This window comes from Pristiophorus japonicus, chromosome 4, assembly GCF_044704955.1.
Source record: "Pristiophorus japonicus isolate sPriJap1 chromosome 4, sPriJap1.hap1, whole genome shotgun sequence".
Classification (NCBI taxonomy): domain Eukaryota; kingdom Metazoa; phylum Chordata; class Chondrichthyes; family Pristiophoridae; genus Pristiophorus; species Pristiophorus japonicus.
The window spans coordinates 169,826,144-169,841,541 of record NC_091980.1 but is presented as its reverse complement, the minus strand read 5'-3'; the positions used below and the strand labels follow the sequence as shown (position 1 = coordinate 169,841,541).

Genomic DNA, 15,398 nt, shown 5'->3' with positions numbered 1-15,398 from the left:
GCACCTTGCTTTCATGTGTAAGCAATGGCAGCACGGCGGCCCTTCAAGGGGAGAGCTCACTGCCGTGGCCGCCATGGTTTTTTTTGACGGGCGACTGTCAGGTCGGGTCGACAATTATGCCCCCCGGGTGCGGCTGGGCCGCCAATAGGCAGCCTGTCAACCCCTCTTGGGTTCCAGGCCGCTGGCCCAGCCGAAAACCTCCCTGGTGGTCCAGTGGACCGAAGTTTTAGAATATCGAAGGCTCTCCCCTTTAAGTGAAGGGGAGAGACGTGACGCACACACGTCATGATGTTATCAGCACTCCACTGATGATTGACAGCAGCGGTGACTCCATACCACCTCCAATTCCGCCCCTCTTGTTGCCGATCTGCTGCTTACCACCTGACTTCCGCCCCCATTATGACTGACTTCTAGTCTGCCTGAAAAAAAGACAGCTGAATTTACCGAAAAAGGCGACCTCATCTGATGCAGCGGAAAAAACACTTCAGGAGCGGACTGTGCTACCCGTTTCGGGCAGGGTGAATTTTGGCCCCCCTTACTCTTGTACTCCAGCCCCCTTGCAATAAAGACCAACATATCATTTGCCATCCTAATTGCTTGCTGTTCCTGCATGTTAACTTTCTATGTTTCGTGTACAAGGAAATCCTGGTCTCTCTGAATACCAACATTTAATAGTTCTCCCCATTTCAAAATAATACTCTATTTTCTATTCTTTCTACCAAAGTGAATAATCCCACATTTCCCCACATTATACTCCATCTGCCACCTTTTTTCTCATTCTTTAGTCTGTCTATATCATCTTTAGATGCATGGCTAATTCAGGAGCACAAGTCTTCAGCACAACAGCCGGGATGTTGTCGGGCCCATAGCCGTTGCTATATCGAGTGTGCTGAGCCGTTTCTTGATATCACGTGGAGTGAATCAAATTGGCTGAAGACTGGCTTCTGTGATGGTGGGGACTTCAGGAGGAGGCCGAGATGGATTATCCACTCGGCACTTCTGGCTGAAGATGGTTGCAAATGCTTCAGCCTTGTTTTTTACAGTCACGTGCTGGGCTCCGCCATCATTGAAGATAGGGTTGTTCATGGAGTCTCCTTCTCTCATTAGTTGTTTAATTATCTGCCAGACTGAGCCTGTGGTAGGTGGTGAGAAAACCAACACAAGGCAACAACCTTGTTCTCACTAATTGCCAGCTCGTTCGGTAGTGGTGCTACCGAGCCACTCTTGGTGGTGGACATTTAAGTCCTCCACCCAGAGTACATTCTGTGCCCTTGCTACCCTCAGTGTTTCTTCCAAATGGTGTTCAACATGGAGGAGGTATTGATTCATCAGCTGAGGGAGGCAGTAGGTGGTAATCAGCAGGAGGTTTCCTTGCCCATGTTTAACCTGTTGCCAAGAGACTTCATGGGGTACGGAGTCAATGTTGAGGACTCCCAGGGCTACTCCCTCCCGACTGTATACCACTGTGCCACCACCCTTGGTGGGTCTGTCCTGCCTGTGGGACAGGATATACCCAGGGATAGTGATGGAGTTTGGGAAGTGTTGAAATAATTGAATCTGGAGATGATGAAGCCATGTATAAAGGTGGAGAGGCTGAGGTAGGAGCCAAGGTGTATAATCCTGCATTGATGGAAGTAAACAGTCTTTGTGATCAAGTGGTTATTGCGTCGGAAGCTCAGCTCGGGGTTGAACAGGATAACGAGGTTGCACACTACCTGATCCAGCCTCAGTGTGTTCAGGGAAAGCAGGGAGTGGAGTCAATGCCATGGGAGCCAAGTTTCTGTTGGGGCCGAAACAATGGCTTTGGTCATCTCAATGTTAAGCTAGACACTCAGTCAAGACTGTATATTGGATGAGCAGTCTGCCAGCAGAGAGAGAGCAAAAGGATTGAGAGACGTAGAGCTGAGTGTCATCGGCTTAGTGTGGAAACTGATCCTGTCTGTGGATGATGTCACTAAGAAGTGGCATGTAGCTGAGGAGGCCAGTGACAGATCCTGGGGACTCTGGTGCAGGGGTGGGAAGAGAAGGTATTGTTGGGGATGCTTTAGCCATGTTTGGATAGATATGAGTGGAACTGTGTACTGATTCACCAGTTGAGGGAGGCAGTAGATGGTAATCAGCAGGAGGTTTCCTTGTCCATGAGCTGGACATTGGAGCTGTGTTCCACATTAGATTTGTGAGAATGTCTTTCTTTTATTGTAGACACATTTTTAACATCACAGAAGGCCCCTCAGGCTAGTTGAAGTGTTCAGTTAATGCTCGACCATGTTTAAGCCCTAATATATTGCACTAATAAATAAAACTGCTCACATGCCAGTAACAGAACTATTACTGTAATACAAAAAACAAAAAGGGCCACATTACAGCAACATTCTAAAGGGGCAAAGTGTGTTAAAAAGAAGCCTGAAGGCTCTGTGCCTCAATGCGAGGAGTATTCGGAATAAGGTGGATGAATTAACTGCGCAGATAGCAGTTAATGGATATGATGTAATTGGCATCACGGAGACATGGCTCCAGGGTGACCAAGGCTGGGAACTCAACATCCAGGGGTATTCAACATTTAGGAAGGATAGACAGAGAGAGGAAGGATAGACAGAGAGGAAAAGGAGGCGGGGTAGTGTTGCTGGTTAAAGAGGAAATTAATGCAATAGTAAGGAAGGACATTGGCTTGGATGATGTGGAATCTGTATACGTGAAGCTGCGGAATACCAAATGGCAGAAAACGCTGGTGGGAGTTGTGTACAGGCCACCAAACAGTAGTAGTGAGGTTGGGGACAGCATCAAACAAGAAATAAGGGATGTGTGCAATAAAGGTACAGCAGTTATCATGGGCGACTTTAATTTACATATAGATTCAGCTAACCAAACTGGTAGCAATGCAGTGGAGGAGGATTTCCTGGAGTGTATTAGGGATGGTTTTCTTGACCAATATGTCGAGGAACCAACTAGAGAGCTGGCCATCCTAGACTGGGTGATGTATAATGAGAAGGGTCTAATTAGCAATCTTGTTGTGCGAGGCTCCTTGGGGAAGAGTGACCATAATATGGTAGAATTCTTTATTAAGATGGAGATTGACACAGTTAATTCAGAAACTAGGGTCCTGAACTTAAGGAAAGGTAACTTCGATGGTATGAGGCGTGAATTGGCTAGAATAGACTGGCAAATGATATTTCAAGGATTGACGGTGGATAGGCAATGGCAAACATTTATGGATCACATGGATGAACTTCAACAATTGTACATCCCTTTACTGGAGTAAAAATAAAACAGGGAAGGTGGCTCAACCATGGCTAACAAGGGAAATTAAGGATAGTGTTAGATCCAAGGAAGAGGCATATAAATTGGCCAGAAAAAGCAGCAAACCTGAAGATTGGGAGAAATTTAGAATTCAGCTGAGGAGGACAAAGGGTTTAATTAGGAGGGGGAAAATAAAGTATGAGAGGAAGCTTGCCAGGAACATAAAGACTGACTGCGAAAACTTCTATGGATATGTGAAGAGAAAAAGATTAGTGAAGACAAACGTAGATCCCTTGCAGTCGGACTCAGGTGAATTTATAATGAGGAACAAAGAAATGGCAGACCAATTGAACAAATACTTTGGTTCTGTCTTCACGAAGGAAGACACAAATAACCTTCCAGATGTACTAGGGGACCGAGGGTCTAGTGAGAAGGAGGAACTGAAGGACATCCTTATTAGGCGGGAAATTATGTTGGGGAAATTGATGGGATTGAAGGCCGATAAATCCCCGAGGCCTGATTATCTGCATCCCAGAGTACTTAAGGAAGTGGCCCGAGAAATAGTGGATGCATTGGTGATCATTTTCCAACAGTCTATTGACTTTAGATCAGTTCCTATGGACTGGAGGGTAGCTAATGTGACACCACTTTTTAAAAAAGGAGGGAGAGAGAAAACGGGTAATTATAGACCGGTTAGCCTGATATCAGTAGTGGGGAAGATGTTGGAATCAATTATTAACGATGAAATAGCAGCGCATTTGGAAAGCAGTGACTGGATCAGTCCAAGTCAGCATGGATTTATGAAAGGGAAATCGTGCTTGACAAATCTTCTGGAATTTTTTGAGGATGTAACTGGTAGAGTGGACAAGGGAGAACCAGTGGATGTGGTGTATTTGGACTTTCAAAAGGCCTTTGACAAGGTCCCAATTAAGAGATTGGTATGCAAAATCAAAGCACATGGTATTGGGGGTAATGTTCTGGCGTGGATAGAGAATTGGTTGGCAGACAGGGAGCAGAGAGTCGGGATAAATGGGTCCTTTTCGGAATGGGGGGCAGTAACTAGTGGAGTGCCGCAGGGCTCAGTGCTGGGACCCCAGCTCTTTACAATATACATTCATGATTTGGATGAAGGAATTGAGTGTAATATCTCCAAGTTTGCAGATGACACTAAACTGGGTGGCGGTGTGAGCTGTGAGGAGGATGCTAATAGGCTGCAAGGTGGCTTGGACAGGTTAGGTGAGTGGGTAAATGCAGTATAGTGTGGATAAATGTGAGTTTATCCACTTTGGTGGCAAAAACACGAAGGTAGAATATTATCTGAATGGCGGCAGATTAGGAAATGGGGAGGTGCAACGAGAACTGGGTGTCATGGTTCATCAGTCATTGAAAGTTGGCATGCAGGTACAGCAGGCGGTGAAGAAGGCAAATGGCATGTTGGCCTTCATAGCTAGAGGATTTGAGTATAGGAGCAGGGAGGTCTTCCTGCAGTTGTACAGGGCCTTGGTGAGGCCTCACCTGGAATATTGTGTTAGTTTTGGTCTCCTAATCTGAGGAAGGACATTCTAGCTATTGAGGGAGTGCAGCGATGGTTCGCCAGACTGATTCCAGGGATGGCTGGACTGACATATGAGGAGAGACTGAATCAACTGGGCCTTTATACACTGGAGTTTAGAAGGACGAGAGGGGATCTCATAGAAACGTATAAGATTCTGACGGGACGGGACAGGTTAGATGCGGGAAGAATGTTCCCGATGTTGGGGAAGTCCAGAACCAGGGACATAGTCTTAGGATAAGGGGTAGGCCATTTAGGACTGAGATGAGGAGGAACTTCTTCACTCAGAGAGTTGTTAACCTGTGGAATTCCCTGCCGCAGAGAGTTGTTGATGTAAGTTCATTGGATGTATTAAAGAGGGAGTTAGATATGGCCCTTACGGCTAAAGGGATCAAGGGGTATGGAGAGAAAGCAGGAAAGGGGTACTGAGGGAATGATCAGCCATGATCTTATTGAATGGTGGTGCCTACTCCTGCACCTATTTTCTATGTTTCTATGAATTGACCGCTTGCTATACAGACAGATATTAAACACTTGTGCCATCATACATTTTTGCTCCTGTGTATATGGGTCTTGCCCCATTTTTCTCTTCTACCTTTATTTAAATTTTACTGTTTGCAGGTAGAATATTAACTTTTTTGTACATCTAATTTTTAAGAATCCATTAAAATACTTGTTTTCCCTCTGCCTCGGGGTCCCATGTCCATTCTGAGGCTGGGACCCATTTTATTCAAAACTCAGTCAAGGTTCAAGACTTAAAGCGTTGAACAGTTTGTCCCTTCGTGCCATCGTCCAGTGTCTCATATAGTGCACAGCAGGGGTTTTATGCAGAGTGAAGCTCCCTTCTTGCTATTCCATACAAAATCACACACTATGTACAGCAATGCCTTTTGCGCATCCCTGATTTTCTTTTCCCCACCATTGGCTGCCATGCCTTCAACTGCCTAGGCGCTGGAAATCTCTCCTTAAACATTTTTGTCTCTCTACCTCTCTCTCTACTCCTTTAAGTAGCTCCTTAAAACCTATCTCTGTGACCAAATGTTTGGTCACCTGTCCTAATAATATCTCTTTTATGTGGCTCGGTGTCAAATTTTGTCTGGTAACACTCCTGTGAAGCACCGTTGGAAGTTTTACTACATTAAAGGCGCTCTATACACACATGGCGGTGTTAGAACAGAGTAAAGCTCCATTTTATTATATACAATTAAATCGAACCTCAGGAGACCGTTGTTTACTGTACAATTGTGGCCCCTCTATTTCACACCCCAGCTATTCCTGCAACTATTCTGAGTGAGATTGCCAATTTTTAATAGTCTTGACTGGATTTGAACCTTTGTAGTGTGCTGCCGTACCCTCTGTCTACCGAGGCTTTAAAGATTGCAGCTCACAAGCTTATGTTTGACAGGCCATTTTGTGTAATTATAAATGTATTTCCCTTGAAACTGTTACATTGCTTGATGGAATTTCTATTCATGCTGACACTTTATTGCAGTGCTGTTGGGAGTGCTGCATTGTCACAGATGCCATTCTTTGGATGAAGACATCAAACTGAGGTCTCTGTTCCAGCAGTTCAGGTGGATGTTAAAGATCCCATTGAACGCTTTGTCGATTAGGACATTAGGAGAACACCCTGCTCCTCTTCATTCTTCCTTCAACAGCCACCACTAAAAATAAATAGATTAACTGGTCATTCATCTTGTTTTTTGTGGAAACTTGCTGTGTGCAAAATAACTGCTATGAAAAAAAATTGGTGCTTTCTCATACCTTATGAGAGGTTGCCAAATCTTAGATGCCTTAATTAAAAAGTGATGGCAGCTCAAAGTAATTGATTGTACATGTGCTTATATTTTTCTGAGACATAGTAAGGTGCTATATAAATAATTTCTTCCTTCAGTCCCTGTTGCTGGATCCACCTTCTGTTCTGAGATTTGTTTAAAAATTCATTCTTGAAATGTGGGGTGGCTGGCAAGGCCATTATTTGTTATCCTGAACCACTAGGAGAGCTGGATGCAATTGAATGGCTTGCTAGGCCACTTCAGAGGGCAATTAAGAGTGGTACTGGAGTCACATAGCCCAGATCAGGACAGCAAGTCTCCTTCCCTAAAGGACATTAGTGAACCATTTTGGGTTTTTTATAACAATCTAACAGTTTCATGGTTATTTTTACTGGTCAACTTTTACTTTCCAACTTTTTAAAACTGAATTCAAATTCTCAAATTGCCATTGTGGAATTTGAACTCATGGACCTTGACATTAAACCCCCACCGGGGTGGGCGAGACACTTCATGAACATAGTTAAAGCAGGCTCTTAAGTGCAATTCCCAGGGCTCAGAAACCCAGCAGTAAAAGGGAGGGCGGGTGCTGCCGGCTGAAGAAGGTAAGTTAATTTTACAGCACTCTTTGTGGGCCAGGAGGAGCAGGAGTGCTCATCTTGGCCCCTCAATGAGCCTTCGGTCTGCCTCCTACTAATCGCATTCTCTCCTGTGCCCCCTCCCCTCCCCCAAACTCTGACTTTGTCTGTCTCTCCCCTGCCCCCCCCCCCCCCCGCTTCCAACTGCGATCTCCGGTCTTCCCTCCCGATAGCCAGAGACCATCCCCAGGAGGCCCTGGCTGCGGCCTGCTGCCACTGGTTTTCCTGCCCATCAGCCAGCCAGTCAATGTTGCCGATCACCAGGCAGAAAATGAAAGAAATAAATTGTAATGAGGTTCTGCCGTTAAATTCAGCTGGACCTCCGTGACCCCAGCCTCGAGGCGTTCCCCGGCCGTTATTGTCCTCGCCTTGTACTCTGAATTATTAGTCCAGGCCTCTGGATTACTAGACCAGTAACATAACCACTACACCACCATACCCTTTTTAGATTTACATCAGGAAATACGGAGATCTCATTAGAATTTCCCATGGTCGAATGTGACAAGTCACCAGCTGGTGTAACACTAAGCCACACAGCCAGGACGGTTCCAGAAACAATTGCTTGTCTGTGCTACACTACAATTAGCCTCTGCTCCCTTTTGATTGGGTAGAGGAAAATGAACCAGGGTTCCCACTCCTGATCGCTAGTGTGTTACCCCTTTTGGAAACTGGCTGTTGAGTGAGGACAAGATTGGGCTTGGCTGTTTTGCTTTCTACGGGCAAATGGCTTGCTTTCTGTTACTATCCAGTCTCTTGCCTACAAGACAAGTATGTGGAATAATCCTTTGCTCCTTTTCAAACATGGCACCTTGAGGTGATATTCCCTTTGATCGTTGAAGATGGCCTCAGATTGGATCATACCTCCTCTGTTTTCTGTAGTTTGGCATAATTCACTTTTGTGTAGAAGTTGAACATTAAATTACCTGCTGTTGGTACGGCCTTCTTTATTCTTGGAATATTCAAATACCATGCACTCATCACCTTCCCTACGCACCTCCTCAGTCCTCTCATTAACTTGGAGATTCCTACTTGCATTTCTTGCCCCATTACAAGAAACTTTGTTTGATTACAACCATCCCCTGGGAAAGAATTGAGGTCTGCTGCTGGAACAAAGTATTGTACGCTTATGGTGGCTAGAGAAGGTTGTGTATTCATAGACTTTTCAAGGTATAGTGTCTGGCTGTTCATTTTAGATGTGAGTAGTGAAGCCACTTTAAAAAGAATGAGGGAGACCATATCAAAGGTAGGTAATCTAACATGTATCTGCAAAGTGTGTTATATACATGATCTGAGCCTCATTATACAAGACTCTAAAAATTACTCACTTTCTTTGTTTTGTCTAGGACTGGACTCTGAGAAATTGGAGGATTTTGAGAGCCGCTCGATGTCACCAAATGTTGCTGAAATGTGCAAATCGAAGCAGAAGAGGCAGACCGACTCGCCTAAGGAGACCGACTCGCCTAAGGAGACCGACTCGCCTGTACAGTGTGACACTCTACAAAAAGAGAGTGCAGAGATTCAGTCACCAGAGCCACAGACATCAGCGGAGTCGAAGAGTGCACCCAAACTGATTGAGATCCTTTCAGATTGTAACTGGGAAGCAGAGCGTACAAATATCCTTGGAATCATTGCACGGCACACTGCCAACAAGGGGACCTCTGAGAAAATAGGCATTGGCAACTTCCATGTTGAGATCATGTCAGATTATGTTAAAGACCATTCACCAGGACCCAGTTTTAGCTCCTTAGTGAAGATTACCCAGAGCAGTGACGGAGAGAGAAATGGCAAAATGACGATTCGCACTGTGTCCATTCAAAAACTCCCCAACGCCTCCGGACGCAAGGTGACAGAAACACGGCCGATTGCACCAAAAGAAAACTTAGAAACACCTTTCAGCAATACTACGGAGGAAAAGGATCTAACCACCTCTCATTCAAGCTCACAAGTGGCTAGCGAGCAAAAACCAGCTCCTGTCGCAGCATCCTCTGCTTTTTGCCAAAGCGGCATGATCCAGGTATGTGGAAGGGGAGGGGAAGATAATGATCCCTCGCACTCTTGTACTTTGTGACTGTAGATGGGTTGAGCTGTATTATTTATGTAAAACAAAATATAAATGCAAGATGTTGAGCAGACAATTCTATTAAAACTTTTGATTTATAAAAGGGGTTTGTTGACTGAAAACTCGCATCAGTGATGGTCCACTGAGGATTGTCTTAACAATTGTTCCCATGTGTCTGCATTCTGTGTTGATTAGGTAAGTGGAAATGTCAATGGTGAGACAAAGCTGATGCTGGGACAGGTTGGAGCACTTCATCCAATCAATTGCGTGATTGCCAACCGCACAAAGAACATGACGTCTGCTGAAACAGTCAAGAACTCAGCGCATTTGGCCTCGACGCATCCGGTTTCTTGCACCACACCCATTGGCAGCGAAGTCTCACGTGATACCAGTGATGCTACTTCCATTAACAAAGCCACGGGTAAGAAGGATACCCAAAACCAAGGTGTGTGTGAAAAAGAAAGGTTAATGGAGTGGGTTTTAGTGAGCACTCTCGTCGTGCCAAGTGTTCTATATGTAGGGATCAACATACCGTGAACTAACAGTTGGCTTGGAGTGCTGAAGAAGGCTGTGTGCAATCCAGAATGTTAAACCAGCCAGTTTGTGTTGCAAGGACCTAAATGGCAGGTGGAGCAACTTGTGATGGTCATTTGTTAGATAGCCATATTTCACATTAACCCATAAGTTGGGGAGAGAAATTAACAAAGTTTGCAAAAAATTTCAGTTAATATATCCTATGGAGGAGTAAGATTTTTGGAGATGATTTAATGAAATAAATGCTGGAGTTTTAGGTTACTGGCAGAAGTATGCTTAATGCCAAGAAGCCACCTCCCTCAATGGCCCAGTGTGGCACTGAACCACATGGATTCACAAGGCCCCGGTTCATTGTGAGTTGAGTTAGTTGAACTTGGTTTGGGCGCTACAGTACCCTTTGGCTGGGAGTGAGGGGACTTAGCCTGCTCTTAAATACGTAGGCCCCAATATTTATGGGAAGTGAACATGGTTGTGGTGGTGAACCTAAAAAATCTGGGGGCGCAGAGGTCCTGCCAATATTAAAGGCAGGACCTCATTATCATTTTCTTCCAGATAGCCAGCAGCAGGACTCTGCACCCGAGGACCGTGAATCGGGAGGGAGAGATTGGAGCTCGGGATTGAAGCTTGGTGTTGGATGGGGTCGGAGTCTGGCATTCAAGGCGGGGAGCGGGAGATCGAGGCTTGGTTTGGTTGGGTGGAAGATGGTCGTCAATTGTGGCGGTGGGGATATGATCAGCAGAAGGGAGGCCGAAGGCTTGCTTAAAGGGCTATGGCGGGGGGATGGGGGAGAACACTCCTGCTCCCCCTGGCTCCCAAGGACTGTTCTTAAAAAGCGCTAGCCTACTGGAGGCTCCATTTCACTGCCAGAAAGTGAATGTATTTGGATGTTTGGTAACTATGGGCTTGGCTTTGATGTATTGGACAGTGGTTGGCACCCATGAACCATACCCCAATATGATTCAGCGACTTTGAGAGAAGGGAGATAATTGGGGAGGAGAAATCCAGAGACCCTACTCATTAATAGGATGGCATTTTGCTGTCCTTCTGTCAAACATTTCATGCCTCTTTAAATGAATGATTGATCACTATCTGGTTATATTTTAATTCTTCTGTACTTTCCTTTCAGGGATTCATGCTGCACTTGATAACTACACTCATCTTGTAATAAATAAAGTTGGAGCTTTGCAAAAGACACCATCCTGCTTCAGTTCATTGCAGCCGGTGTGTAGTGGGCAGCAGTGTGGTACTCCATTGTCCACATTACCGGCAGTCAGCATTACTGGATGGACAGGTAATTCTTCGTTGTCAACAGTAATCGTTGTACCGGCTACCCCGGGCTTTGTCCCTCTTGCAGCTGGGCAGTCATCAAGCAGCATTTCGATGGTTGCAGTAGCCACAGGTGCCTCCCCTTCAGCTGGGCCGTCTTTGCCATCAAAGAGCTCCGTGACTATAGATGCATCAGGGACGCACTCCTCTGCATTGCCGGAAGTAAAAAGACTTTCAGAAGAGAGTGCTATATCTGCGGGTGAAGTCAAAACTCCAGCAAAAAGTACAGCAACAACACAAGTTGCTGTGATATCTGCAAGTGCTTCAGGAGTCAGGACAACGCCAAAGTTAACTAAAGTGCTCTCCCCCAGCATCTCTACCACGACCTCTTTAACGAATACTGTTAATACAAGAACAACCATTATGTCAGTAGCATCAACACCAAACCAGATTGCAGGTAAGCTCCAACTGAACAGGCAAGGCTATACAATTGTGAGAGTTAGCATTTTTAGATTAGTTTGCTGTTCATGTACCATCTGTAAGATTCAAGATCAGTAGTGACCAGGGCAGGCATAGAGAGAAAGGGGGGGATTTTAACCTCCCAGGAAGGCTGAGGGGGGTAAAGTTGTAAAATAATTGGAATCCCGACCGTAACCTGCCATGAACGTGCCTACTTCTGGTTTGACCGGGGCAGGTGTGTAACCTGCTCGCAAGAGGTAGGTAGGTGATTAGAATATGTTAATGAGGCTGTATGCCTCAGACTTAGCAGCCATTTGGATTTAATGGCTATGAGCTGAGTTTCCCAGGGCTCGGAAAATCCGGCAGCTAAAGGGAGGGGAAAACTGCCGGATCGAGCAGCTAAGTGCTTTACCAGCACTGCTTATGAGCTAAGATTGCTCCCCTGAAGCTAAACTGCCATAATCTGCCTTCCTCCCCCACCGGGCGCAGGATCGGCTGCCCAGTGAGAAACTGAGGACGAAAATTCTTAAGTGGTTCTGCTGATGAATTTGGCAGGACCACCGCTTTTTCCATGTTTCCTGGCACTGCATCCTGTAAATAAGTGCATTTTCCATATCCCCATCATGTTATCCATTCCTTGTCATTGTCCTTTTTTCCCCCCCCTTACTTGAATCTGGCATGTTCGTGTTACTCGAACGAGAGGAAACTTCTGAACACTACTGTGAGGAAACTGGTCTCCACATTGGTGTGCCTTTCTTGGCCCTTGAATGTGGCTTTTAGCTAGTCCTGGAATGATTTAATTTCTCTTTCAAAAAGACTTGAGGATATTTAAAACCTGTGTGAACTGAATGTTTTAAACTTAACGTGGTCAAGCTCAAAGCAGCTGGTGTGCCTGATGGGTAAAGTGTTCATCAGAAATTCATGTGTTCATGTAGCAAATTATTTGAGGAAAAAATAATAAATATCATTGGCCACATGAATACTCTTCTGATCCATTCAATGCTCTATCTTCTCACTTGCTAATAATTCTAACTTCTGTTGAGGCACTAAAAAAAAAACCTATGTTTAATTTCAGGAAAAACTTTAATTTCATTCCTGACTGCCTAACTCCAAGTTCTGAGACCATAATTAATCACTAGATGTACTTAACTGATCCCGAATTCCCCAATATGTTCTTAGGAACGTAGGGCTGTACAAGTCTGGGCAAGACCATTTTCAACTATTGCACCAACTGTTGCCATTTTATTACCTTACTTTATCTCTTTTATATCCTTTGATAGCCCATCTACACAAGCCTTCCTGAAATTTACAACATCCTCTGTTTGTACTGTCAGTCTAGCTAGGCTGTTCTATGTATTCACCACCCTGTGCGTAAAGTTGTATCTTAACCATATAGAGGTTGTACCTCTCCAGTCCGGGACTCTTTAGTCAGGAAACATCCCTGGTCCGGCATCAGTCCCAGCGTCGGTGGCATCCATTTGGGGGGAAAAAAAATTGTGGCTCCAAGTGTTAAACGTACGCGTAATGCATTTTGGATGACAAATCTTGACAGCCCTGCCCTGGCCAGCTGGAGGTTTTGCGCCCTGGCCAGCTGGAGGTTTTGCACACTGGCTGGTGCTGTGGTTTGACATGCGCCCCTCGCTGCCGAGGCCGCCTCTCCTTGCCTGATTGACGACAAGCGCACGTGCTCTGAAGGCTGCAGCGCCGGGCTGAGCCGACATTTTCCCCTCGCCCCGGTCTCGGTGGGGGAGGGGAGGTTGTTATTTTTGTGTGTGTTTCGGTGTGAGGAGGCTACCGCTTCCACCAGTCAGGCTCTACTCGCGGCTTACACACAGATTGGCGCCGGGAGTAGGATCGTCGGTAAGGGTCGGTGTCTCTCCTTGACTTTATCCTCCACTTTATCTCTGATTTCTAGTTTTTTATGTGTGTGTATGTATGTGGTTTTTTGAGGTGTTGGGTTCATTGAGGTAAGTGGGCCAGGAAAGGGAAGGGCAGGCGGAGTGATTCTGGATGACTAAATGCTGCGCAGTAGGCTTCTGTGCAGCGCATGCGCTGAACGCATCCGGGCCGTTGCCACCAGTTGACCTCCCGTGGTTCGGAAAATTCTCTGGTCCAGCATTGGTCAGGTCCCAAGGGTGCCGGGTCAGAGAGGTCCAACTGTAATCACTTTGTCTTTAAGCATGAATTCATGTCCTCTTGAAGTTGCTGTAGATTTTGAATATCACTCACCTCTAAACTGCCTTGTCCCACTGTAAGCCCTGGTATTCGTATATTCTCGTAGCTTAGGTATCCAGTCCCATATATGAACTTAGTTACCCTTTGTACTCCCTCAAAGGTCAGAATGTCCCTCCCCCTTGTGGTGCGGTGCCTAAAACTGCATGCTACTCAAGGTGAGGATGTATTGGTGCTTTCTACAAACTATTTGTCACTTGCTGAGGCTCATGTTCTTTCCCATGACCTAAATGTCCCGAGAATCTGATTACCTTTTTCACCATCTTTGTGACGTTGTGCTGACGGTTTAAAGCTCCCAGACATCGCCCCCCCCCTGCCCAATCCTCTGTCATTTCTTATAAACTTTCCATTTGTTTTGTATTTGTTTATTTCCCTTCCCAGTTTAACTATGTGGTGTTCTCTTTTAAATATAATTTCTACTTTTTAGTTGAATGTGACCTGCCCAGGTCAATCTGTATTTGCTCTGTTTATGCTATCCCAGTTTCAGTTCCTCCCTATCCTGCCCTCCAATTTGTATAACTGGCAAACTTGGAGAGCTTGTCTCTGTCCTTACTCCAAATTATTTAATGTATATCAAACAGTAGTTGCCCCAGAACAGATCCTTGTAGCACTGCTAATCAACTCTTTCCATGTTGATGCCGCTTCCTTAACAACTACTCTTTGACTCAACTAGTTACTTATCCATTTTAAAGTTCCTCCCTATTCCGTGCCTTTCTACCTTATAAACTAGGGATCTCCGAAATATGGCCAGTGGACCATATTTCCATATGGACTTGACATAGACATTCTGGCCCGTAACCACAAAATGTTAGCTCTGATTCACTGGCTTAACGGCTTGAATTTTGTGAGCCTAGAGATTTAGAACGAGTTATTCTTTAGTGGATAAATCCTAATTCAGCACACTGAGATCAGGTTATAATCAACCACTTGAGGTAATATAAGTTAATAGAAACATTGATTTAAACTTGGTGTGGTATGCAAGGATCCATAATGTGTATCTAAGTGGCCCATGTTGATTAAAAAAGCTTAAACACTCTTAGTATAAAACAGTGTCCTATGTGATACTGTGTTACAAGCTTTGCTAAAGTCTAGTGTCAGCTGTGGCTCAGTTGGTAGCATTCTCGCCTCTGAGTCTGACGGTTGTGGGTTCAATCCCCATTCGAGACTTGAGCACAAAATCTAGGCTAACATTACAGTACAGTACTGAGGGAGTGCTGCACTTATGAAGGTGTCGTCTTTCGTTAAACCACAGGTGGACATAAAAGACACCATGGCATTATTCGAAGAAAAGCAGTGGAGTTCTCCCTGGTGTCCTGGCTAATATTTATTCCTCCCCCGCCCAACCACACCTCAGTCATACTGGTGCAGACACATGATGAAGATACTCAGCATTTGATTCTAGATACTTTGACGTGGCCAGGAGTGGAAGTCACCACCGCTTGCTCCACCCTTCTTCTGCCAATGGATTGGGGCCGAGGAGTTTCGGCTCCTAGATATATTACATTTAATGAGTTCCCCACTTGGTTATATCCTCAAAGCACTCGAGTTGATTTGTCGAGGAAGGTCCACAGCCTGTAAAGCTATTTTAAAGCTGTGTCGTTCAGGTGACTTTGAAATAGTAGTCCTGTCGTTATTTCACTTTGTTCATA

General features: G+C 45.2%; 1 protein-coding gene across 5 annotated transcripts in view; it reads left to right on the top strand.

The window, feature by feature from the left end:
• The window catches only part of mgaa (MAX dimerization protein MGA a), a 130,092-nt gene that overhangs the window by 62,066 nt on the left and 52,628 nt on the right, over nucleotides 1-15,398 (top strand). For 4 of the 5 annotated variants that reach the window (XM_070878829.1, XM_070878831.1, XM_070878827.1 and 1 more), the window contains exons 13-15: nucleotides 8,543-9,213; nucleotides 9,454-9,703; nucleotides 10,919-11,515. In XM_070878829.1, the coding sequence (XP_070734930.1) occupies nucleotides 8,543-9,213; nucleotides 9,454-9,703; nucleotides 10,919-11,515 (1,518 nt within the window). The remainder of the gene's footprint in view (nucleotides 1-8,542; nucleotides 9,214-9,453; nucleotides 9,704-10,918; nucleotides 11,516-15,398) is intronic. The other variant, XM_070878830.1, reaches the window with a different exon arrangement.